Source organism: Astyanax mexicanus, chromosome 5 (assembly GCF_023375975.1).
Source record: "Astyanax mexicanus isolate ESR-SI-001 chromosome 5, AstMex3_surface, whole genome shotgun sequence".
In the NCBI taxonomy this organism is placed as follows: Eukaryota; Metazoa; Chordata; class Actinopteri; order Characiformes; family Acestrorhamphidae; genus Astyanax; species Astyanax mexicanus.
This window is the reverse complement of record NC_064412.1, coordinates 5,987,001-6,014,141: the sequence shown is the minus strand read 5'-3', so window position 1 is coordinate 6,014,141 and position 27,141 is coordinate 5,987,001. Positions and strand designations below refer to the sequence as shown.

At 36.9% G+C, this 27,141-nt stretch overlaps 1 protein-coding gene across 5 annotated transcripts in view; it reads right to left on the bottom strand.

The window, feature by feature from the left end:
- Window positions 1–27,141, bottom strand: part of nav1b (neuron navigator 1b) — a 191,464-nt gene that overhangs the window by 67,403 nt on the left and 96,920 nt on the right. The window contains exon 1 of one of the 5 annotated variants that reach the window (XM_049479439.1): window positions 7,328–7,725. The exons of the other annotated variants lie outside the window; for them this stretch is intronic. Within the exon in view, the coding sequence (XP_049335396.1) occupies window positions 7,328–7,383 (56 nt within the window). The 5' untranslated portion in view covers window positions 7,384–7,725. Of the gene's footprint in view, window positions 1–7,327; window positions 7,726–27,141 lie in introns of those variants that run through there. 5 annotated transcript variants of the gene reach the window in all.

The window sequence follows — 27,141 nt, the reverse complement described above, 5'->3', positions numbered from 1 at the left end:
CCTCGACTCAAAAACTCAACTCAGGAACTCACAACTCAAGAACTCACAACTCAAGAACTCACAAGTCAAGAACTCACAAGTCAAGAACTCTCAACTCAAGGACTCACAACTCAAGGACTCAAGAACGAACAACTCAAGGACTCACAACTTAGGTACTGAAGTCAAAAACTCAGAAGTCAAAAACTCAGAAGTCAAGAACTCACAAGTCAAGAACTCACAAGTCAGTAACTCACAACTCAAGAACTCACAACTCAAGAACTCACAACTCAAGAACTCACAACTCAAAAACTCACAACTCAAAAACTCACAACTCAAGAACTCAAGAACTCACAACTCAAGAACTCAAGAACTCAAGGACTCACAACTCAAGGACTCAAGGACTCAAGGACTCACAACTCAAGGACTCACAACTCAAGGACTCACAACTCAAGGACTCACAACTCAAGGACTCACAACTCAAGGACTCACAACTCAAGAACTCACAACTCAAGAACTCACAACTCAAGAACTCACAACTCAAAAACTCACAACTCAAAAACTCACAACTCAAAAACTCACAACTCAAAAACTCACAACTCAAGAACTCAAGAACTCACAACTCAAGAACTCAAGAACTCAAGGACTCACAACTCAAGGACTCAAGGACTCACAACTCAAGGACTCAAGGACTCAAGGACTCACAACTCAAGGACTCACAACTCAAGGACTCACAACTCAAGGACTCACAACTCAAGAACTCACAACTCAAGAACTCACAACTCAAGAACTCACAACTCAAGAACTCACAACTCAAGAACTCACAACTCAAGAACTCACAACTCAAGAACTCACAACTCAAGAAATCACAACTCAAGGACTCACAACTCAAGGACTCACAACTCAAGGACTCACAACTCAAGGACTCACAACTCAAGGACTCACAACTCAAGAGCTAATGAAATGAGTATCTATGATGATGTTTATACACAGGATGTTAACCCCCACTGAGAAACTCTAAGTGTGGGTAACAGTGGAGGCTGTGTGTTGTTGATGCATTGGGGCTATTTCTTTTAACAGGCCCTTAGGGTGTGAGAGGCGCTGGTTTAGAGTGTCTGCTTTCAGTGTCTAGAGAGCTTTGTGAGAGAGAGCGTTAAAAAAAAGGGCAGGAGAGACTGACAGATAGAGAGAAAGAAAAAGAGAGAGAGAGCTGGTCAGCGGTAAATGACCCCAGACTTAAAAAGAGAAAAAGAGAGGGTGAAAATTAAGCCAATGTTTTTGCTGGACTGGATCCAAGCAGGCTGGTTGATTTATGCTCCGGTTCTATGATTAAAAAATGAGAAACGGCTCGAGGCTGGAGAGAGGGAAGGCTGTTTTGGTTTGAAATATCGGTCAGGGGAGGGGAGTTATTATTACGGTGTGCTGTACTCCTCCCCATTTCTGCTCCCATTGCCAAAAGCATCAGGGGCTTTTTGTGACAACTCCCACTTTTCATTCTCCAGGCCAACTATGACTGAGTTTACACCCTCTTACACAGTCATGCTCACGGCTCTTTAGTCCATTTTCACCAACATCAGATCAGAGAAGAAGCAAGTTTTACATCCAAGTTTTGGGTTAATCCAAACAAAGATCCAAACAAAGATTGCACTGTTCTACTGTGCAGCAAATTTTACCCTTATCATAATCTCAATGGAAAAGCCAATAGCAAGATGTTTAAAGCAAAAATCTTACATTTCAAAAGGTAAAAGATCTTCTTTTTCAAGTAATTTGAAGCAATTTCATTGGTTCATTCATTTATTAGTAAGTGTGGCTTACATTCAGGTGCGCTCAATAGCTTTGGAAACTCTCATTTTCCATTCTTCAGGCCAACTTTGACTGGGTTTACACCCTCTTACACTGTCATACTTGTCAGCAGCTCTTTAGTCCATTTTCACCAACATCAGATCAGAGAAGAAGCAACTTTTACCTCCAAGATTTAGGTGAATTCTAACAAAGACACAAAGATTGCACTGTTCTACTGTGCAGCAAGATTTACCTGTATCATAATCTCAATGGAAAAGCTAATAGCAAGAAGTTTAAAGCCAAAATTTTACTTTTTTAAAGGTTAAAAGATCTTCTGTTCCAAGTAATTTGAAGCAATTTCATTGATTCATTCATTTATTAATAAGTACGGCTTACATTCAGGTGCGCTTAATAGTTTTGGAAATTATGGACAACTCCCATTTTTCATTCTCCAGGACAACTGTGACTTACACTGTCATGCTCGAAGCTCTTTAGTCCATTTTTGCCAACATCAGAGAAGAAGCAACTTTTACGTCCAAGTTTCGGGTTAATCCAAACAAAGACCTGCAGGTTAATCGGGTGATAAAGCCAGACGAGAACCAGAGCTGACTGCTCATCCCATAAAACATGTGGCCTCCTCCTTAGAAAGGAAGAAACGCCTTACAGGAGGAACTTCAGAACTACTCAATTAGCGGCGCATGTTCAACCTCAACCTCCCCTTGACCTTGAACACGAACACGGACTTTCCTAGCTGTTCCAGATTCCCATCTCTGCTTTACTTCAAGCTAATGGAGACCACGCTCGCCTTGCTTTGAAGTAAAGCGACAGTCCAAGCTGTAAAACGCCTCACTCTATAAAAAACGAGTAGCAAAGTTGTTTTAAGCATGCAACCAAACATCAATGATTAGTGGAGTGTACGATTTTACAAGAGGTTAGAGGTTAACACTCCAAACAGATCAAAAAAGGACCCTGAACTTCAGGGGGCCACAAGATGATGGAAGCAGCGGCAGCCGCAGCAGCAGATGAAACAGGAGAGCTTATATTTGGAAGTGACTGAATTTCAATTATAATGCAATACACACATGTGTTTCTAATCCCTTTTAATAGCAGCAATATGCTTCTGGAATAAACACCATTACAAATCCACTGTAATTCTGAAGCCTATGAAGCAATAGGAGACAAAAGCTGAACAGAACAACAGAACAGCTACATGCACAACCTATTACAGCTGCAGTCAAAGCAAAGAAAAAAAATGTGCACAGAGAAACAGCAGCCAAAGTCATGACAGGATATTTCATATAGGAACAGAACTGCCTCAGGGAGGAGGAGTGGCTTGAAGCTGAGCTAAAACATGCACAACGACATGCACAAACTAAACTTTAAAACATTTAAACTGCAACTAAAATATAAGGAAATGCATTTCAAAAAATGCAATGTTTTGATTCTTGACACAAGAAGTACAGTAGATACACAGCGCTGTCTCTGTGTCTGTGTGAGTGACAGGCTGCTGCTGCCTGAGAAGCGCAAGGTGGAACTACATGGCCTCCATCCACATGGTTGGGCACGTGCTTGTAAACGTGAGCACATGTTGAAAGCTGTGCACCTCAGTCCAGCACAATTTTGCAGTGCAGATATTTCCAGTTACAGCTGAATTCATGCTTTTAATCCCAGAAAAACGCTCTTATTTACCTTTTAAAAAGCCATTTAAATGCCTGATTAAATGGCAGATTACTGTTGTTTTGCTGTTTTCCGCAATGTATATTGTTGAAAAAGAACATTTGCAATGTAAAAATGTTCCAATATCATGCAGTCCTATTTTAGAGCCCAGGAATACTGGTAAATCTAGTAAAATGTTGATTAAAATTTGCTTGGTTTGGCTAGGACATAAATAAGAGTCAATATATTCTTATTGTCTTTCTATATAGTTATATATTACTTTTCTTTCAATCTTTTTCAAGACATTTAACCACATTTTTCCAACCCAGGACAATTCAAAACCCTTATTGCATTGCAAAGGCTTACTGGAAGATTTTGCACACTCTGAAGTTGAAGGTGGTGCACTATTCTACTGTGCAGCAACTTTTACATTTTTTATAATAATCTCATTGAAAAAGCCAATAGCAAGAAGTTTAACCCCCCCAAAAAAGGTTCTCCCAATGCAATTACTTCCATAATACTGTAAACCAGGAGTTCTGGACACCTTTTCTAGCCTAAGCTTACTCTTGTTTCTCGGGTGACTCAAGTCTAGTGTTCACTAGAACAGAACATGGGGAGGAACAGTCAGTCAAATGAGTCATATTTTGCATTTCTTCCATTTCTTTTTCAGAACGTCTAAACAATCCTTCATCTCATGCTGCCTTCTCCAAACATGACTGTGGTCCTGCTATTCTTCAAGAGCTGTCCAAGAGTTTTGGGGGTTTAAGACGTACACAAAACTGCTCTACAGTGAAAGCTTGAGTACTGTATCTGAATTATATTCAATTTAAAAGTGGAAGAGCGCCTAGATGGTGACTTTTGGGTCTTGATTCATGGGTTGAACATTAAAGGCGATGGTGGTTCTACAGTGGGATATAAGGGTTTTGGTAAAGTTGGTCAAACTTTCAGTTTCCAGTTGAATGACTTAAAAAGTGACCTGAATTCCAAAATACATCAAGTTTAAGATTACATTTCTTTAATATTCTTAATAAGTTGTAAGTAGGGCTGCCACTAGTGATTATTTTGTTTGTCGACTAATTTTTTCGATTAGTCGATTAGTCATGTCCTCCATCTCTAAAAACGATAGAAACGTCTGAACATGGGATTTAAATGGCATTTAAAAGTATGGATGTTGTTTAAACTTGGAAAATACTGATATTTAGTGAGAAAATATGTTTTGTTCTGTTTAGCCATTTATCCATCTTCCATTGTGCTTCTGTCCCCAGCACTTTGTGAAATACTGTACTGTTACGAATTAACGATTAGTTGACAATGAAATTATCAATGATATCGACTAATCGTTGCAGCCCTAGTTTTAAGATGAGTTCTTTGAGTAAGAAGACATCCTTATTCATCTTTGCCTTGTGAAGACCAATTCATCTTCTATACTATTGATAATTAACAGTAATATATTCTGACCAGGGGTGCCAAAATATGTTTGTCCAATGTATAGGATATAGCTCCATCAAGACAACTGAAACAATGAGACAAAAAGTCTGATATTTCAATGGTTAAAATATCTTCATTTCCAAGTTATTTTAAAGCAATTTAACTGGTTCATTTATTGAGAAATTTTGACACAATGTAAGAAACTGTCAGATTCACATTATTTCAAAAAGTTAAATATGTAGATACAAGGTTTTTGTGGGAAATGGTAACTTGTGATTGTATGACTATTGGGCTTCATCTACTGGGTGGGTCAGAATTTCTGTTTTTTATGTACAATGTTTCTTGTGAATTTATTATAAAATAAAAATGTGACAAAATAAAAAAAAGAAAAAGAAATAGTAAAAATTAGAGGGGTTTAAAAGTTTAAAACGTTTTTTTTTTTTTTTTTTTTTTTTTTGCTTTTTTGTGGTGTGTAATTGGTGGCTATGGTTCAATTCTTGTTATACCCAATGGTAAATTAACATAGTTATGGCCAGTTTCATTTTACATTGAGTGTAACTGGATTTATAGCTGGATAATCATCTCATTGCATTTGAATATAGAGATCAAACATGCAATAGAAATACAGGTATACCGTTTTAAATATTCCACATTGCCATACTTAGCAAAAAAAAAAAAACACAGGTAGCAGGTAGCAGGTAGGTGAGAACTGGCTGGATATAGAGTGACGTTTTAAAGGAAGTGGAAAGAAAAGAGCCAATAAATACACAAATCTGAAGACAAAAGAAGGTCTGACCTCCCACTGACACTGCCGGTCACTTCCTGGTGAGACCGTTTACATTTCCATAACGACTCAGAGCATTTATATTCACACCCGTATCAACTGCTGTTCAACCGCTGCTTATCTCAGGTACAAACACAAGGAGGCGTACCTCCATATCTTCCTTTTTAAAACCGTCCACACAGCTGCGAAACTAGCTAAATAACTATATCTAACTGTAGGTTAAAGTATGACAGAAGTTAGATAGATTAACTATGTGGTAAACACACATGTCTGATCAACAGTTAACTAGCTATCTACCTTGAGAGCAAAGAACATTGAATAAATGTTTGGTTACATTACATCTATTAAGGTTGGTGACAGAAAACAAGCTCAAAATAAACTTTATTTAATATTGCCTAACAGGCATTATTGATTAGTGTTGAAATTCTAACATTGAATCAACATTCATTGGTTGTCAGAGTGGGCACATCAATTTTACACTGATTTAACGTTGATTGAAATGTTATTCAGGTTTATACTCTGTGTACTGTTTGTATCAAACTGTACTAACTTGCATTAAATATATATTTTTTTTTGCATTCTACTGTTATAGCTAATAGCATTTTCCAGCTAACAAAACTTTTGTTTAGTAGAACGTTTTCTGGACATTCATTCTGTCAAGTTTACTTCCCAGCTGGCCACCAATGTCAATAGATGTTAATTTCAGGTTAAATGTTGTTCATGACATCAAATCACAAAATGTTATACTACAGGAAAACGTCTAATACCGTTCTGTGCATGCAACGTAGATTTCCTTAGAGCGTTTTTATTTAGCATATTCAAATGTTCTGGTAATGTTGCTGCAATGTGTCAAACTTTCATTTTTTAGTTTTGGAGAATGCTAAAAAAAAAATCATCCAGCTGGAAATGTTGTGTGAGAAACGTTCTAATAACGTTGTGATGCAAACCATTATTAGTCACACGTTTTATGCGTTTTTACTCATTTTCAGAACGTTCCTGGAACATTTTTTTACTGTGACCTTTTTAAAACGTTGTTTAACGTTCTTATAACGTTCTCTGTTTGGTTGGGTGTGAGCTTGCAAACATTCATAGCCACAGACACTAAAGGTTGTTTCAATGTGTTGAGCCAGAAATGCAAAACTAACCTATGCACTTAACAGTATTGGACGTCATCTGACGTCATGACCAACATTTAACCTGAAATTAATGTCTATAGACGTTAGTGGCCAGATGGGTATATTAAATGTAAACTAGTTTTTTTTTAATGTTTTTCTTTTTGTTAGCAACATTAAATGATACAGTGCAACCAAAAAAAACGTTAAAACGTTTATACAACGATTCTTTTCTTTCTGGGTGTGTTTGCAGTAACTGTAGCTATGTATATTTGTAACGTTATATGCAGTCCGCATTAGAAAGAAAAAAAAGCAAAGTAAAACAACTTTTTTTTTCATGTTTGTATTGTTATCAACCAAAATCACGTTAGCCACACATCATTCAATCGTTCGTACGAACTTTTATAGTAGACTAAAAGGCAGAATAAAAGAGAGAGAGAGAGAGAGAGAGAGAGAGAGACAGACAGAGAGAGAGAAAGAGAGAGAGTCATGCTAGTCTGAACTCCGACACGTTGCATTAAAACCCAGAAAACGCGCAGAAAAAGCGTATTTTTTGTCTTTCTATCGCAGATAAACCAGCGTTACTCACACCAGCCGGATCCTAGCGGTCCTCAGCGGCCGCTGGAGCTGAGTTCTCCCGCTCATCCTCACTCTCCAGCCCGCAGACCCGCGCACTCATCCCCCGGTACACCCGGTTCAAACTGCTCACACTGCGTTCATTCAAACCCCAGCCAGAGGAGGAGTGTGTGTGTTTAAGTGTGTGTGCGCAGGAGAGACACACCCCCGGACAGTACACACACACACACACACTTCCCTCTCTCCTAATGACCCCCAGATGTAGTAAAACACCATGTCTCAACCAGCAACCAACCAAAAAGACTGATAGATAAATAATCACCCTATATAATACCACTATAATCAGTACCAGAGACTGTGGAGATTAAACACATCTTTTTTTCTTAATGTATTTATTTAATATATTTTCTACATTGTAGATTAATATTAATACATAAAAACAAATCCAAAAGTGTTATTACTCCACATTAATCCCATGATCTAAACCTGATGAAATGAGATGGTGATTTGAGGTGATTTAATTGGGATGAGCTGGAGCTTCTACTGTTCAGCACCTCCAGGAACTCCTTCCTTCAAGACGCTGAGAAACTATTTCAGGTGATTCTCCCTCATGAAAACACTGAGATTTAAATACAAAGAGTAGATCTGTCCTCAAAGATAAAGTATAAAACATATTCTGGTTTGTTTAACACTTTATTTACAGAATAAGTCTGCATGTATTCCTGTATACTGTAGCTTTAATATATCATCGCTGTCCAATGAAAAACAAGTACCTTCATTTTTGTCGATTTTTCGTTTACTACACAATTTGAAAAGACCCACACAGTCCCTTACACTGTACCAACACTTCTTGATGAACGGACCAATAGAAACGCTTCAAAATGAGCTGAAATAAACTCTTTTTACATTGACTTCCATTGAAAGTTAAGTAGGTTTTTTCTCTCTCCTGTAAAGTTACTGTTTTGGACAGCGACGATATTCATTATTAAATTTAAATTGTAAAAAATCATAAAAAAGAAGGAAAAGCATACTGAACGTTAAAAACTTTTACCTTGCCATACTGTTTTTTTTTTTTTTTAACTAACAGGGTAGTGTATACCCTAAATAACAATAATAACTGTGACATTACATAATTTGACATGTTAGATAAACAAAAAAAGTGTAAAAACACAAACAACACGTATATGGTTCATTCATTCATTCATTCATTCATTCATTCATTCATTCATTCATTCATTCATGGCATTTAAGTCTTTTCCAGAAGTTATTCCTATTATAGAGTTGAGCCAGTGTGGTGTTGGGAGTCTTGCCCAGGGACTCTTATTGGTGTAGAGCAGTATAGCCACCCAGATTGGGAATTGACCCCCAGTCTCCCACATGATGGGGTAGCTTTCTGGCATGTTGTGGTGTTATCCACTGTGCCAATTTAACAATGTTCAACTGGCAGTTCTTTACATTGTTTCAAAATGACAATGTTTTCCATAATATGAATTCATTTTTATGGTAGATACTCAAATCCTATGCACGCTCACAAACAATGTATATAATTCTAAATAACCAGTAGAAAGCTGTATATTCAAAAAGTAAGTATGAGGTCTTGTCAGGATACTTCTCAGTAAGTATGATAAGTGATAACACAGTAAACAGAGCTGTATATAATTCTGAAAGGTTATTAACTTATTAAATGCTGCCAAACCATAAACATACAGTAGTGTATATAATATAATATAGAGTAAAACTCTATACTCACTCGCATTAGAAAGACACAACAGTACACACACTAAGTATTTTGCTATCAAATGAATGAGAGTCAGATGAATGAAAATTTCCATTCATGTTCATTCTGACTAAATCAAAACAGATGCAGCAGTTTTAAAATCAAAACACTGACGGGGCAATTTTCAGGATAACTCTTTAATCCAGGACCTCCTGGAGCCAAAGACAAAGGGCTTCCTCTTGCCAACTGGGATCTTATTCAAAACCATGTTGGGGTGGACAGATGGGACAGACGCGCTGTAAGCAGTGAAGGACAGATATTACACTATCCGGTATGATCAGTGTCATTTGAGCGGGTCTGGCATATGTTTAGTGAAGTGTGTCTGTAAAACTGTGCTTTGTTTTATTTCAGATTTAAGCCATGAATGACAATTCTTTGAACAATATATTGTCATAAAAATAATTGTAATAAAATATAATATTGTCTCTGTAACAAGCATTTTATGTGACTGATATAAGGATAGTATAATAGCATTGCAGGTAAATGATATGGACAGAAAATGTGATGTGCATAACGCTGTTAGATTTATTTATTTAGTTTTTTTTTAGCTCCAGTGTGGACCTCTACCTCGCTCTACCTCCAGCTTAGGTAAGTCACATGACCACAGTCTACAGTGTGCAGAGCTCCCTCTGTCGCTAATGCACTTTGAGTTTGCTGTTGATTTATCAATAAAATTCATATCAAGATAATGATGAACATGACTTATCTTACAGTCCTAAATATTATAGAATAAGTAAATTATTTAATATAAACAAAAATGCAAATAAATAAATAAATGAGGCATAAAAAACACAAAAAAACCAAATAAATAAATAAATAAATGAACAAATTAATTCATTAATTCAGCATATAAATAAATAAAATAACTGTTGTATGTGTATTTTGTATTTAGCTTTATTTGTTTTATTTCTACATTTATATACTTCCCTATTAATTTATGTGTGTAATTTCTATTAATCTACACATGTTTTTCTTTCTTTTCTTATTTTCTACTTTTATTTTATTTATTTATTTTATTTTTATTATTATTATTTATTTTTTTTTGCAGATTTGGCCCTCTTTAAAACAGCATAATAATGCAATTACAGTTGCTTACAAAGCAATTTTTTTTAAGTCTATTGGAAATATTATGACTTATTTGATATTTTATTTTATTTTTTTCAGTCCTAAATAAATAAACTTATAATAAACTTATATTTTAAACAGTAGACACACCGGCTCCTTCACATTAATACCAGGCTCTCCTTGCTAAGTAAACACAATGGCTAATATTAAGGTCATTAAAATTATTGAGGTCATTATTTAATATATTGTATGAAAACTCTATACCCTGATTTTACCAAACTGTGCAGATTTTCCTTTAATCTCTGGACCACGCGTCATGGGTTCGTTCACCTCCGCTGTAATCCTGGTCATCACGTGAAACGTTTAGACTGGGCCAGTAATAGAGGGATGTAATGACTTTTCCAGACGACAGCTCACGCCACACGTAGCCCAACACTGCGAGGCTTTCCACACATTCATCACTGTACATCTTTGAAGTGGAGAGTTTCCTCCCTCTACGCGAGAGACCAGCAGGGAGGCCTGGGAAGGATTTGCTCTAAAAGTGGACCCGATGAGCTCCAGATGAAAGAACGGAGAAGGAGAGGAACCTGGAGAGGAGTGATCGCCATCATGAGAAAGTTGATTCTGGGCAGATGTTGGGTCTGGAAGGAGTTTTGGACTTTTTGGGTTTGAATGCAAGTGAATCTGTTATTAAATAATCCATAAAATATCTATGCAGATGTTTTCAGGTGGGACTCCACGCTTTCTTCCATGGCCTGTGGATTTCAACTCAACAAATCCAGGAGCTTTATGGTTTTCAGGACCTTTTGGAGCTGTCAAGACAAGGTAGATCCTCAAACCCCCTCCCTCTACGTCTCTACGTACTTCTTTCATGCTAAAGACACCTCACCTCACTGACCTTCCCTGACACACAAACACACACTCTGTGTGTGGCCCAAGACGAGTCCATATCCTGTCCTTTAGTAACATGAACCTCACCATCATGCAGCACACAGGAGTGTTGAGACAGTAGCGAGACGTTTGTAGAGAGGGGACACAGTTACACACTTTGAAGGGAATGAGTAGTGCTATGGAAAAACCACACACACCGACTCGCTATTACTTACAACTTGTAACTTGAGTCTCTAAGAAAAGAGTTCTTTGACTCATAATAATAGTAATAGAACTGTTTAATTGCTGTTATTTGATTCCATTGTTTAAAGGCTTTTCATAGAACCAGGTTCCAGGTTTATTTTAGTAATTCAGTTTAAAATGTGAAACCCATATATTATATAGATGTATTACACACAGAGTGATCTATTTTAAGTGTTCATTTATTTTATTGTTGATGTTATTATGGCTTACAGCCAATGAAAACCCAAAAATCAGTGCCTTAAAAAAATTAGAATATTATATAAAGAGAAATTGGTACTTTTGGCAGTGTGGGCAGTGTGCTGGAAAATGAAAGCCACATCATTGACCATCAGTATTCATAATTTTGCATTTCATTTGTAAATCAAGGGAGCAGAGTCTGGAGGAAGAGTGGAGAGACACACAGTCCAAACCGCTTGAGGTCTAGTGTGAAGTTTCCACCAATCAGTGATGGTTTGGAGAGACATGTCATCTGCTGGTGTTGATCCACTGTGTTTTATTATCAAGTCCAAAAAAGTCAGTGCAGTGTTTTCCCGGGAAAATCTTACAGCACTTCATGCTTCTTCTCTCTGCTGATAACTTTTATGAAGATGCAGATTTCATTTTCCAGCAGGACTTGGCACACTGCCCACACTGCAGAAAGTGTGTACTAACTGGCCTTATATAATATTAAAATTTTCTGAGACACTGATTTTTGGGTTTTCATTGGCTGTAAGCCATAATCATCAACCATAAAAGAAATAAACAATTAAAATAGATAATAGATAAATCACTCTGTGTGTAATACATCTATATAATATATAAAAGATTTTGCACTTCTGTGACGTGTGGTTAATGCTTTAACCAGGCAATGAAGATCCATTTAAGCAACCTAAGCAACCCAATAGCCAATAGTCCTTTAAGTTAACAGTGAGTTATCTTCTATACAGAATCATCATCTTTACTAAAGAACCCCTAAAGACCTTTACTGCATTAAACAATGATGAACAAGTTGGTCAGAACCAAACGTTCCTTGCTTCAGGTCCAGGATTCACAGAGTTGGATTTCCAACAGATACAGAGATTTGTCTTCTAGGTCAGTGGTTATCAAACCAGTCCTCAGGGCCCTCCAGATGGTCCATATTTGACATTTTTGCTCAATCCCATCTCTGAGAGACTCAGGGATAGAGCAGAAATCTGGACAAAGACTGATAAAAGAACCACTGGCCTCAGAAACGAGCCTCTGTGTACATTATATAAAGGCAACTTGAATAATTCCTCAACAATAAGAGGGCCATTTGAGAACCACTATTTCAGGTACCTCTACAAATGGAGTAATCAGTTATCTCTCCTCAGCTGTTGCTAGATTGATCAGGTTTAATGGTAAATTTTGTCATTGTAAGGGCCATAATAAGGGCAAAAAAAACAAAACATGAGAATGCTTTGGGTTAGATGCAAGAGGGAGGTGCTCTTTAAAGTGCAGTTATCCAAGTGCAATAATAATAATAATAAAAAAGTTTTGAAAATATGGAAAGTATAATTATTGTATGCAAGTTTCTCAAATAAACCAAATCAACAGCAACATTTCCTCAAGCTCAAACAGCTCTTAGAAAATGGGGTAAAACCTGAAATAAATAAAAAGTGTCCAGTCTTTGAGATCCACCATGCAGTTCTCATAGTTACTCTACTCCTATCCATTTGAATTTGGAACAACAACAAAAGTACACTATATTTTTCGGACAACAAGGCACACATTAAATCCTTTAATTTCCCCCCAAAAATCGACAGTGCCCCTCGTAATCTGGTGCGTTTTATGTATAAATGAATTCTACCAGTCAGGTATTAAGGAGCAGTAAAGCCACTCCACTGAAATACAGAGTTATAAGGATGAGTTTTCAGTGAAATTGCTAACCGCAGCACAAGCTCTTTTGCCATCCAGAGGTCAGTATAATGGACTATAGTCAACAAGCTACGTGGGGCAAACCGCTAACTGATAGAACTCTGGGTTACCAGAACACTCAGGGTTCCTCGGTGTAGCGCTATTGCCGGCTAGCACTTCAGTTAGCAGCTAATGCTAATGCTGCTGCACCCAGCCTTAGTGCTGGAGAAACTTCACTGAAACTCTCCCTTAGACAAAATATTGGAAATCTAAGCTTACTGTAAATAAAACGAAGCGCTTTACTCACCCAAATATATGGTCTTCAGTAGAGAAATCTGTGTAGATTAACATTTAGCGCTCGTTTAACTTTAAAAGAAAATGATTTTTTTAATATATATTACAGAGGACGCTTCCCCCAGCTTCACTATTAGAAGGGAAACATGGCGACACTCTTGCTCACTTTGATGTAGGCATCCTTACTAGTGTCGCTTAATGCACCTTATAATCCAGAGCGCCTTATAGTCCGAAAACAAGGTACATAAACTACACGCATTTAATAATAATCGGTGTTGTTTGGGTTTCACATAAATAAGGACACATCTGTCTATTGCAACACCACTCCAAATCACCATGACAACATGCGCTGACCAATGGCGATGACCTGTAAATGTTTACCTAAGTCATTGACCCTCAAAGAAGAAAGAAGCAGCTGACGCTGTGGGTGAACGCTCTCCAGCTGTTTCAGTATAGATATCCACGGCCATCAGCACAGAGAGGGAGTAAACACAGCCATCAGCACAGCACTAACATAGTGAATCAACATCTTTAACCAAACCACAGAAACTTCAACTACAGCAGAGCATCACCTCAATGTAGGACAACTGGTATTACATCCTAGATTTTCATATCCAGCAGGCGATTTACCTTTTAAAAATTAACTATACTATATAATTAACTCAAACTCTAATGTAAACCCAAACTTTATGTAACTCGGACAATAAAGTAACAACAATCATAATGCAACTCTAACTGCAATGTAACTCAATCTTGATGTAACTACATTCATAATATAACTCAAACCACAATGCAACTCCAACTGTACTCTAACTCCAATCATAATGAACTTTCATAGTAAATGTAAACCCAACTTTCAAGTAACACCAATACTGATGTAACTCCAACCTTATTGTATTGTAGCTTCAATTTTAATATAAACCCAACCTTAATCTAACACCAGTCAGAATGCAACTTAACTCAACTAATGCAATGTAACTCAATCTTGATGTTACCATTTTCATAATGTAACTCCACCCATAATGCAAGTTTAACAATAATGTAACTCAAACTTTAATCTAATTCCAACCTTAGAGTAACTCCAGCCTAAATAGAAACCCAACCTTCATATAACTCTGACAATAATTTAACTCAAACTCAAATGTAAACCCAACCTTAAAACCAAACTCTGACACTAATGTAACACCAGTTATAATGCAACTCTTTCTGCAATGTAACTTAATTTTGATTAAATTACATTTGTGGTGTAACTCTAAATGTATTGTAACATGAACCATTATTTGACACCAACTTGAATCTAACTCCAATCATAATGAAACTCCAACCTTAATGTAAACCCAACTTTAAAGTAACTCTAATGCTGATGTAACTGTAACCTTATTGTAATGTAACGCCAACTCTAATGTAACTCTAACTTTAATGTAAACTCAACCTGAATGTACCTCCAATAATGTAACCCCAGTCAACTTTACTTGCAATGTAACTCAACATCGATGTACTATATCTATGTAATATAATACAGGAAATTGACAAATCCTGCCCCTAACAGCTGGGGTTATGCATAGGGCTCAGCCAGGATCTACTACTCACTCAACTAACAACAATAGCAAAACCACCACAATCTGATACTGGCTCGACAAGAATCCAGAAGCACAGCCTAACACTATGTTCATGGTCCATTGCCTCAACTGCCAAGTAACAGACCTACCAAAAAATAACCTATGAACAAACAGAATCCCTCCTTAATCTAAGCTCACTTCCTTTAACTATGGCAACAACACACTTACCTAAGCACAATCACACACAATAAATCACATTTTAAGTTGCGTGAGCAGAACACAGCAACCACTACCATCTGATACTGGCTCGACAAGAATCCAGAAGCATAGCGAACTATGTTCATGGTCCGTGCCTCAACTGCCAAGTACTCAGACGTCTACAAAAACTCATGAGACAAATTATTACAAGAGCAGGACCACACCAATCCCCTTCTTCCAAACTCTAACACAAACTTCAGTGCAAGCTCTTCTCAGGGGTCATCAGGCAGGCACCTTCCTTCGTCAGTGTTTCGCTGAATTAGGCCCAACCTTGATGTAACTCCAACCATAATGCAAGTTTAACAATAATGTAACTCAACTTTAATCTAACCCCAACCTTAATGTAAATCCAACTATAAAATCACTAAAATATTATTGTATTGTAAACCCAGTCAACTTTACTTGCAATGTAACTCAACATTGATGTACTATATTCATAATGTAACTCCAACCTGGATGTAACTCCAACCATAATGCAAGTTTAATAAAAATGTAACTTAAACTCAAATGTAAACCCAACCTTAATGTACTGTAACTCTGATAATGTAATACCAAGCATAATGCAACTCCAACTTTAATGTAACTCTAATACTGATGTAACTTCAAACTTATTGTAATGTAACTCCAACTCTAACTACAACCATAATGTGAATTCTACCTTAATGTAAACCTGACTTTACTGTCACTCCAACTCTAATGTAATTCCAACAGTTATGTTAATCAAAGTCGAATTTACTAATAAACTCCAACAGTAATGTAATGTCAATCATAATGCAACATTATCTTTAATGTATCTCTTTTTTAAATGTTGTTTTATCCATATTGTACCTCAATACTATTTTCACTCCAACTTTAATGTAAATCCAGCATTAATCTAACTCTAAAACTTAAATCTAATGTACCTCCAATCACAATGCAGTTTATAAAGCAACTCAAGTCCAGCCTAATGCAATTCTATATTTTATGTATCTCTATTGTTAAAGTAGCTCTAAACTTAATATACAGTATCTCCATCTATAATGTCACTCCACCCCTTTGTGTACACAGACAGCAGGGCAGACACTCCACACACACTCTACACACACACTGTCTGATGTATTCCACACTATCAGCTCTTCTGCTCTGACTGTGGAGCTTCAGGAAGCTGCTATCAGACGTCTTTATCACTCTGCTTATCTGCGCCCACCACTCAGCTGCCACTGAGGAACATGGCTGCTGCACACCATATGCTTCCCTCAGCTTTGTTCCTCAAACAACTCAAATACAAACCAGCAAAGACGGCTGATCATCATAAAGATCATTAAGATACTTAAACACTATATTATTAAATGTTGGGTGGTGGAATGGTATAAAATGATTCTGTTTATAAAAGAAAACTTGTATTAAACAGCAGAAATATAATTCCAGATGGAGCTTTACCAAGACAGATGGCGCACGATGGTGTTAAAAAATATCTCTATAAATCAATACACCCAGTCTTACTCATGCACACACCCACACATGCTCACACTTGTAAACTGTATACTACCATAGTTCCAAAGAGCTCTCTACATTTTACATTTCATTTGTAAATCAAGGGATCAGAGTCTGGAGGAAGAGTGGAGAGAAACACAGTCCAAACTGATTGAGGTCTAGTGTGAAGTTTCCACCAATCAGTAATGGTTTAGAGAGACATGTCCATCATCTGCTGGTGTTGATCCACTGTGTTTTATTATCAAGTCTAAAGTCAGTGCAGTTTTGTTTTCCCACAAAATCTTACAGCACTTCATGCTTCCCTCTGCTACTGACAACTTTTATGGAGATGCGGATTTCATTTTCCAGCAGGATTTGGCACACTGCCCACACTGCCAAAAGTACCAATTGGTCTTATATAATATTCTAATTTTCCGATACACTGAATTTTGGGTTTTTATTGTCTGTAAGCCATAATCATCGACAATAAAAGAAATAAATGCTTAAAATAGATTAATCACTCTGTGTGTAATACATCTATATAATATATGAGTTTCACATTTTAAACTGAATTACTGAAATAGAGTAACTTTCAATGATATTTAATTTTTTTTTGACTCAAAGAACCTTTTGTAGTGCATGTATTGTTAAGCGTATAGTTTCTTAATGATATCGTATGTGGACATGACTTCAATAATACAGTATTTGCTGAGTTTTGCATTGACCGTTATGTTTTATTAGCGGAGATAACTTATTAATGTGATTAAGACTGTATGTAGTCTTTGTTTAAAAAAATATATATATATATTTTTATGTTTATATGTTTATTATTTATTAGTATATTCAGATACATGTATGCTTAAATACCTATGTGTGTAAGAATATATATATATATATATATATATATATATATATATATATATATATAATGTTTATTGTTCCGTAAAAGGGAACTATTGTGTTATAATGCTATTATACTGTATTTATATTAGCAGCACAAAATGGTCTTGAAATAATAATGACATCTTTTTTTTTTTTTTTTTTTTTTTTTTTTTTTTACATTTAGCACTGGGACATTATATAAAACCAGACAAACACAGACAGTTATTGTGACAGGACTGGTTTGTTGTAAAATTCATTTTTATATTTATAATCTGTCCATAATCTGAATCTTAATCTACTTCTTTTTTTTTTTTTTTTTTTTTTTGCTATTTTAGTAAAGACATCTGTTAAATGCAACGACCGAAAGATAAGTCCACACACACACACTCTCACCCTCACCCCCATTACTCACAGCTATACGATTATTTACAGCTCACATATCAGAATAAAAACACGTTCAGTGTGCACATGTTTAATATAATGAAATACGAGTGCATGAAGTCACTGAAGGATCTGAGTAGCTTTACTAAGCTCTGCGTGTGTTCAAACACTGACACTAAATCTCAAATTACCGCTGTGCTTAACTCCTGGGTGTGTCTCCTCCAGGAAAGCCTCGTACTTTAGGTGTTTGTCTTTGGGTGGCCTGCAGTGGTTAAAGGCTTGACCAACGCCTTGATGAGAAAGTGTGGATTAAATGTTAGAAAAGAGTTTCATTTTCTTTTAAAGAAATTCAAGGATGTGGACTTATAGAGAAGCAAGCAGTGTTAAAATAATATCATGTAGTAAATGTATCTACTTTCAAGAACTTCTGTAATCTCTAAAGAATCACTATCAGGTAGGTAGATAAATAAAGCTAAAAAAAAAAAAAAGAATTGAAAACCTCTGGAATATAATCAAGAGGAAGATGGATGATCACAAACCATCAAACCACCAAACTGAACTGCTTGAATTTTTGCACCAGGAGTAAAGCAGCATAAAGTTATAACAAAAGCAGTGTGTAAGACTGGTGGAGGAGAACATGATGCCAAGATGCATGAAAACTGTGATTAAAAAACAGGGTTATTCCACCAAATATAGATTTCTGAACTCTTAAAACTTGAATGAATATGAACTTGTTTTCTTTGCATTATTTGAGGTCTGAAAGCTCTGCTTCTTTTTTTCTTGTTATTTCAGCCATTTCTAATTTTCTGCAAATAAATGCTCTAAATGAGAATATTTTTATTTGAAATTTGGGAGAAATGTTGTCTGTAGTTTATAGAATAAAACCACAATGTTCATTTTACACGAACATATACCTATAAATAGCAAAGTCAGAGAAACTTATTCAGAAACTGAAGTGGTCTAGGTAGCTATCTGGCTAGCTAAAATTCTCATTCTACATTGGTACAACAGACTGAATCATTTGAAAAGCCACTCAACTCTAAAACATATTTTTCCATTAATAGCTAAAATGTATTCCTTTGAAGTTATGAAACATATCAGTCCTGATTAAATTTTTTATAAACCTCTAATTTTTTTTGTGGTAAATTATTGTGATAATTTCTGCCTCTGCAGCGCCCTCTCAGGTTCAACTGTGCTATAGAGGCTGATCTTAATGGTGCAGGTGTGACAGGTAGGGGTGCAAATTAGAAATGTAATTGGGCTGCAGTAATCAAGCATACATTTTGCTTTTGTTTTTTGTCTTAAAATGACCATTTAAAAAGCATTTTACTAAAGACAGGGCTATTAGCAGGTTAGACCTCTTTTTATTTTTCAAAATCCCAAAAGTGTACAAAAACACACACTCACACACACACACACTCACATACATAGATAAGTTGAATTCACGTAAAAAAAAAAAAAAAATAGGAAACCGGTTGCCTTAAAAAAGTTAAGTAATGGGTAATTAAAACTTCATAGGATAACTTAAAACATCAAGTTATTACAACTAAAGGGGAAGTTTATTTAACTTTTTTTTATTTTCGTTATACTGTAAGACCTGATAAGTTGAGTTTACTTTTTTACTTTTTTAAGGCAGCCGGTTTGCTCAATTTTTTTCAAGTAATGGGAAATAAAAACTTGAGTTAGCATAAATAAAAACATCAAGTTTTTACAACTAAAGAGGAACTTAATTTATTTCTAAACTCACTGATGGTGAGTGTTAGTCAGAAACTGTTGGACACACCCAGTATGCAAATAGATTGTGACAGAAGCCAATGGAAAATAAGCTGTTAATGGAAACAGATTAAACTCAGTTATTATAAGTTGGTTCAACTCAAAGATCTCAGTTTGAATAGTACAGTATATGTGCCCACAAATGTTCAACTAACTCAAAATAGTTGAGTATTGTTTAGAAATCTCCAATTTTAATGTAAAACAGACTTAAATCATTTGAGTTCAAACAACGTATGGGTTTACAGTGTGAACACATCCTTCAAACTAGAATGAATGAACTAAATACATGCAGTTGCAGAAATCATCCAATAGGGGGCATAAAGAGCGAAGAGACCATGTTCTGCATCCAGCACTTACTTCACTTTGAGCACTATACCTTCATTCCAGCAGCGATTTCCTTCAGGAAGGGCCGATTCAGAGCTCCGCAGTTTTAAGTGGGATGGCTAAAGGCCAGAGAGCCGATAGAGCTGCAGCAGCAGAGAGCCGGGGCTGATGATGCTCTCCATCAGTATGCTCCAGTGATGATCTGAGCTTAGTCTGTGTCTCTCTCAAACCACTAGGCTGGAAAATCGCTGCAAGATGACTCCGTCAGGGCAGCTCATTTCTCCAGTGAAAGCCCGGCCGCGTGCTGCGGTCACTGGCTTTGTCTTAATGTCTAAAGAATGACTGTCGTGCACACACAACGAAGGGAGCACAACTGGGACACAAAGGGAAAGTAAAGAGGAGGAGACGGGTGAACAGACTGAACCGACTGGCTGAGAATATGATAATAGTAGTGAAGTGAAGCTGTAGAATATTTCATATAGGGAGTTTATATTCTTGTACAATTGCTCTAAACAAATTAGAACTGTATTCGAACCTCAGCTTGATTGAATACTTCAATAATTAAATTTTTCTGTGTGTAAAAAAAGTTTTGGCCGGCAAACCAGCAGTAGTTCTGGTTTTACCAAGCTGTCAGTACCAACACTCTCCTCACAAAGCTTTTATTAGGACATGGAATTGACTTATTAGGATAAGGATGGAAAGGGAAGGCGATAAGCTAAACATTACAAAACATTACAAAAAGAACCAATCACACGACCCTACACATGGCACCTGGAGCAGATAGCTTCCACACCTGCAGCACACTGAACTACAGCTGTGTATTGGCAGTTACAATTCAACTTGCTGCAATACTGTAAGCAAAACCATAATATACACCATAATATGCATATGCAGCTGTGAGTAAAATAATATTTTTTTTATCCAATCAGAACATTGTCCTCTTGTGGTCAGGGTTTAAACAGCACGAAATGATTCACAGTCGTTCCATGTAAACTTTCAGATAAAAAAAAATATACTGTAATGCAAAGTAAAGTAATATTGCAATACTTCAACAATATCGTTAATATTTTTATTACACCCTTAGACCACACCAGGGTCTGCTAGGAGCGACAAACATACCAAACAATTCACAATTATGTATCATTTAAAGTATGTTACACAAGTAGGAAGTCACTATACCACGGGCGTAGTAAAAAAAAAGGAGCAGCATTGGGTCCTTTGAGTAACATTATAGAAAAAGCAATGTTGTACCAGAGCAATTAACAATTTTAGTGTCTAAAAAGCTTATTTACCAATGTTAATGTTCTTCACACTCACAATCTCTATTTTTTACATGATTATAGACCTTTACTGAGCAAATCATGTTTTATTGTTTTTATGGCATTCTTCAAAGAACCAATTGAAGCGTTTTTAATTTCAAGGGTGCAAATAAGCTGTTTCTGGCCTTGCCATGTTTATGCATGTCATGAGGGTTATAAGTGTTTACCACAGGTAAATAGTGCTAAATGGCAAAAACATGAATAAGCTAGTTTATGCTTAACTACCTGCAATAGAAGCACAAAACTCATTATTTGAAAGCTCTTACCTCTCCCTCATCTGCTGACTTGCCACGGACAGTAGGTACAGATCCCTCCCTCAGACAAAGTCTGCTGGCTAATTCTGCTATGTTCTTCCACTGATATAGAAAGTAGGGTCCTTTTATGCCATTCCTCAAAGAACCCATTAAATTGCACTTACTTTCAAGAGTGTAAATAAGCTGTTTCTGGCCGTGCCATGTTTACACTGTTTACCACAGGTAAACAGAGTTAGCTTGTGCTAAATGTGAAACATGAATAAGCTAGTTCATGCTTAACTGCAATAGAAGCACAAAACTCATTACTTGAAAGTTCTTACAATTCCTTCATCTGCTAACTTGTCACAGATTAGATATAGATCCCTACCTCAGACAAAGTCTGCTGGTTAACCCTGCTGTGCTCTTCAATACAAGGTATAGAAGGTGGGGTCCTTTTTATGGCATTCCTCAAATAACCAATTGAAGCGTCTTTACTTTAAAGGGTGCAAATAAGCTGTTCCCGGCCACGCCATGTTTACTCTGGGTGTTTACCACATGTAAAAAGTGTTATCTTGTGCTAAATGGCAAAACATGAACAAGCTAGTTACCCTCTTCCTCCTCTGCTGACTTGCCACAGACAGTAGGTACAGATCCCTCCCTCAGACAAAGTCTGCTGGCTAATTCTGCTATGTTCTTCCACTGACATAGAAAGTATGGTCCTTTTTATGTAATTTCTCAAAGAACCCATTGAAGCAAATAAGTGGAAATAAGCTGTTTCTGTCTGTGCCATGTTTATGCTGAGTGTTTACCACAGGTAAACAGTGTTAGCTTGTGCTAAATGGGAAACATGAACAAGCTAGTTCATGCTTAACTGCAATAGAAGCACAAAACTCATTATTTAAAAGTTCTTACACTTTCCTCATCTGCTAATTTGCCACGGATTAGATATAGATCCCTCCCTCAGACAAAGTCTCCTGGCTAATCCTGCAGGCTAAGTTCTTCAACTCTTTTATGTAATTTCTCAAAGAACCCATTGAAGTAGCATCAAATAACATTGCTCTGCTTAAAACAGACCACCCTCTAAACACTGTCTGGTCTGAGGTGGTCCCTTTGCTCCAGTAAAGAGGGTAAAGGTGGGCTGATAAACTGTGCAGCCTCAGTTAATATGTCTAAAACTCGACCACCTGGGTTATAGAATATACATGGACGTCACTGGATGATGTCTTGTGCTATTATTATTGCCCCCCAGGACCCCTTTACTCTGCAGATACTTCAGTCTCAGAACACGTCCAGCTGATGTCCACATGGTCTTCTAGCTGCACCTCAACCTCTCCAACATGTTTTTAATGAGGTGCATCTTGTACACAGCGAGGATCCCCCTCCACTCTCACTAAAATCACCAACAGATGTCCAGCAGGAAGACACAGACCTTTACATTTCACTGTCTGTCCTGAGGAGCTTAAAAGAGTGATAAGGCTCATAACCTTGTGCAGTACAGATATTTAACCATGACTGACCATAAATTTTAATCCTGTTCTTTTAACCATTCAACTTCCTCGTCCAGGAAAGACCTTTCATTCTTTCTTTATAATAATAATAATAATAATAATAATAATAATAATAATAATAATAATAATAATAATAATAATAATAATAATAATACTACTACTACTACTAATAATAATAATAATAATAATAATAAAATAAATGGGTAACACTTTATAAAGGGTTTATAAATAGTTCATAACAAAGTTTATTAACGGTTAATAAAGAAGTTGTAAATACTTTAAAAAACATTATTAAGCACTTATTAAACACATAAATAGAATGAACAACAGAAAGAATAACCTTTTAAACTTATCTAATAATAATAAATAATACTAAATGCCAGTTTAGTAAATTAATATGTTATTATAGTAAAGTATAGTAAATAAAGTTATAACAGATTATAACATTTATATCTTAAACATCGCTGTCTTCATCTGCTATATGATATGTTTAACTGAAATTGCTAATCTAAACAACCAATGATTTATAAAGAAAAATCATGAAAATGATTAGGGGTGCCCAAACTTTTTATACCACTGTACATACAGGGGTTGGACAATGAAACTGAAACACCTGTCATTTTAGTGTGGGAGGTTTCAAGGTTAAATTGGAGCAGCCTGGTGGTCAATCTTCATTAATTGCACATTGCACCAGTAAGAGCAGAGTGTGAAGGTTCAATTATCAGGGTAAGAGCACAGTTCTGCTCTAAATATTGCAATGCACACAACATTATGGGTGACATACCAGAGTTCAAAAGAGGACAAATTGTTGGTGCACGTCTTGCTGGCGCATCTGTGACCAAGACAGCAAGTCTTTGTGATGCATCAAGAGCCACGCTATCCAGGGTAATGTCAGCATACCGCCAAGAAGCACCAACCACATCCAACAGGATTAACTGTGGACGCTGTAAGAGGAAGCTGTCTGAAAGGGATGTTCGGGTGCTAACCCGGATTGTATCCAAAAAACATGAAACCACGGCTGCTCAAATCACAGCAGAATTCAATGTGCACCTCAACTCTCCTGTTTCCACCAGAACTGTCCGTCACCACCAAAAATTATTGTGATCTAAAACCAGGTGTTTCAGTTTCATTGTCCTGTTCTCAACCCCTGTAGGTCAGCTGAACTGATGTGTGCATCCATATTATAGCATTTCAGCCAATCAGGTTTTAGAACCACAAATATTCAGTGTATAATTTCCCATTAAGATTCCAGACTGAATGTTGACCTGTTTTCTTCTGTCTGCAGAATATATAGGAGATCTGGGGGAAATTAGAGACTCAATGCGATGCGTGAACCGATCACTCCTCTAACAGAAACGAATGGGTCACATGACCAAGCTCTCATGCCAAACAAGACCCGTCTGACTTAACCTCCAATCAAGCGCCTTTGTTACGATACTGTATATTCATAAGCAGACATGTTCTACCTTCATTGGCATTCCAGGCACACACACACTAACACACTGACACACACACACACACACTTCGCTTTTCAATGGGTCAGACTGAAGATGGGGGTTACTATGGTTGCTATGGAAACATGTCCCGATCCATGTGCCGTATGTTCGGAAGCATGGCTGCTGCTGCAGCGGATAGAGAGAGCGATAGGGAGGGAGAGAGAGCGCGACAGAGAGGAAGAAAGAGAGAGAGGGAGAGAGAGTCTGGGTGGGATCATTCTGCAAGCCGCCATTACCTCTCCATCAGTGTGTATCCCCAGCCTTTGGCCTGTGCAGCCAATTATAGCTCGTTATATTTAGCCATAATAAATATATAATAAATATCTCTCAAACTGATAGCCTATCTATCTATCTATCTATCTATCTATCTATCTATCTATCTATCTATCTATCTATCTATCTATCTATCTATCTATCTATCTATCTATCTATCTATCTATCTATCTATCTATCTATCTATCTATCTATCTATCTATCTATCTATCTCAAACCACTAATAGGTGAAGTGAATGACACTGACTATCTGGTTACAGTGGCATCTGCCAAGCCATGGATCTACACTTTATGCAGTAGAGTATATGAATCATCAGCTCTTAAAGGGACATATTATACTTTTTTTTGTTTTAGTTATAATAGGTTTATGTTCTATACAAAACATGTTCATGAAGTTCTTTGAAAAAAAATCACTCTCATACAAAGATAAAGAGATCTCAGCTCTATTTTTTATCAGCATTAGTCCCTTTTAGAATGAGACGTTTAAGGGCTCTGTCACTTTTATGCAAATAAGCTGTTTCTGGCCATGTTTACACTGGGTGACAAAACACGAACTATGTGATTGTTCATGCTTAACTGCAGTAGAAGCACAAAAACTCTTATTATTATTAGAAAGTACTTACATCTCCCTCATCTGCTGACTTGCCACAAACAGTAGTTACAGATCCCTCCCTCAGACAAAGTCTGCTGACGTTTATTTTGCAGTGTTCTTCATGATACATGACACAGAGGGTGGGGTCCTGGTGGTTTTATACAGGTTTATTTATAGTCACGTCACAATAAGGGAGAATCCAAATGGCTCATAGTAGCATATGAGTCCCTACACCACTTTTAACTCTTTTAGCTGATTCACAGAAAACAGGTGGATTGTTTTTTTTTGTTTTTTTTTGCACTTGGAGTGTTTATAGGGGCAGTTGAGAAAGATGAAAAATACATATTTGACATTGATTATTTATAAATTCCAAAAAAATAAATGGCTCCAAACTTGCTCCCCTGATAGTATTCCAAACACTTGATTTTTTGCTTTGGCTTTTATCTACTGTATCTGAAGCACTATCCAGGCAGGATCAGTTTCTCAGGGGGTCCTGAGGTAATTTTCTCTTTTATAGAGGGGGGGGGGGGTCCTCTGTGATTTTATTCCCATCCGGAACGACTATGTATGTGTTTTTCTCAGACGTCCTCTGAGGAAATTACAGGCTGAATTATCTACTGTTTTGCGCTGAACTCCGTGGTCCTCTGGTAATTTTAGTCCTGTCCAGATGCACATCTCCGAGTTTTTTCAACTTGTATTTAATAAAATAGCTACAGTATTTGTCCACTGCCGCACACCATAATTACACTTTGGGTGCACGTTTCCATGGAGATCCACATTTTCACAACACAACAGTGAGTGGAAATGGAGGAGCTACTGAACTCGATGTCATGTGACCGAGAAAGCATAAAAAACTTATGGTCCTCCTGTATTTTTCAGTTGGAGTCCAGATACAACAGTTTTAACACTGAGTAGAAGTGTGGAATATTTTCTAGAGACGTCTGGATAGGAATTATGACTTCTATTGACAGTGCTACTCTTGTGCAATGATAAGCAAATAGGATTCTGGGTAGGCTGTTTTTATTGTTGTGGAATGCTCGGTTCAGGGCATTACCTCACACCATCCATCAAACACACACACACACACACACAAACACCAAACAGATCACTTATTTTCTCAGAATGCAGGAAAGAGGTGGACGGCAGATGGCCGAGTCCAGGCCAGACCTCAGATCACTGCTATCTTTTAGTGCCCAAATGTCTAAACCGCAGCTGACAGCGTAATTCTAACGTGTGTTTGTATGGTTTCTGGAATGTAAGCGCTGGCGAATGTGACCGTTAATCTTCTTTCTTTTGACTCTGGGAAACTCAAAAAACATGTACACAGAGTGCGTCTCTAAAAGCACTAGAAGCCACAGGGTGAAAGTGAGAGTTTAATGTTTTTCTACAGGAAAAGAGAGAGAGAGAGAGAGAGAGAGAGAGAGAGAGAGAGAGAGAGAGAGAGAGAGAGAGAGATGTAGACGGGCTACAGAGCAGCGCTGATATTTAAGGTGGGTTTTAAGGTGGGTTTTTCCAGCCTGCATTAAATGATTTGAGTCCCCTTTAAAATAAACTGATTTCTGATAAACTGAGTGGAACTTTCCAGAGTACATAGCAGTAGTTAAGTGAGATTCAGTGGAAAATCGAGCAGATATGCAGTATGTGTTGACAAAA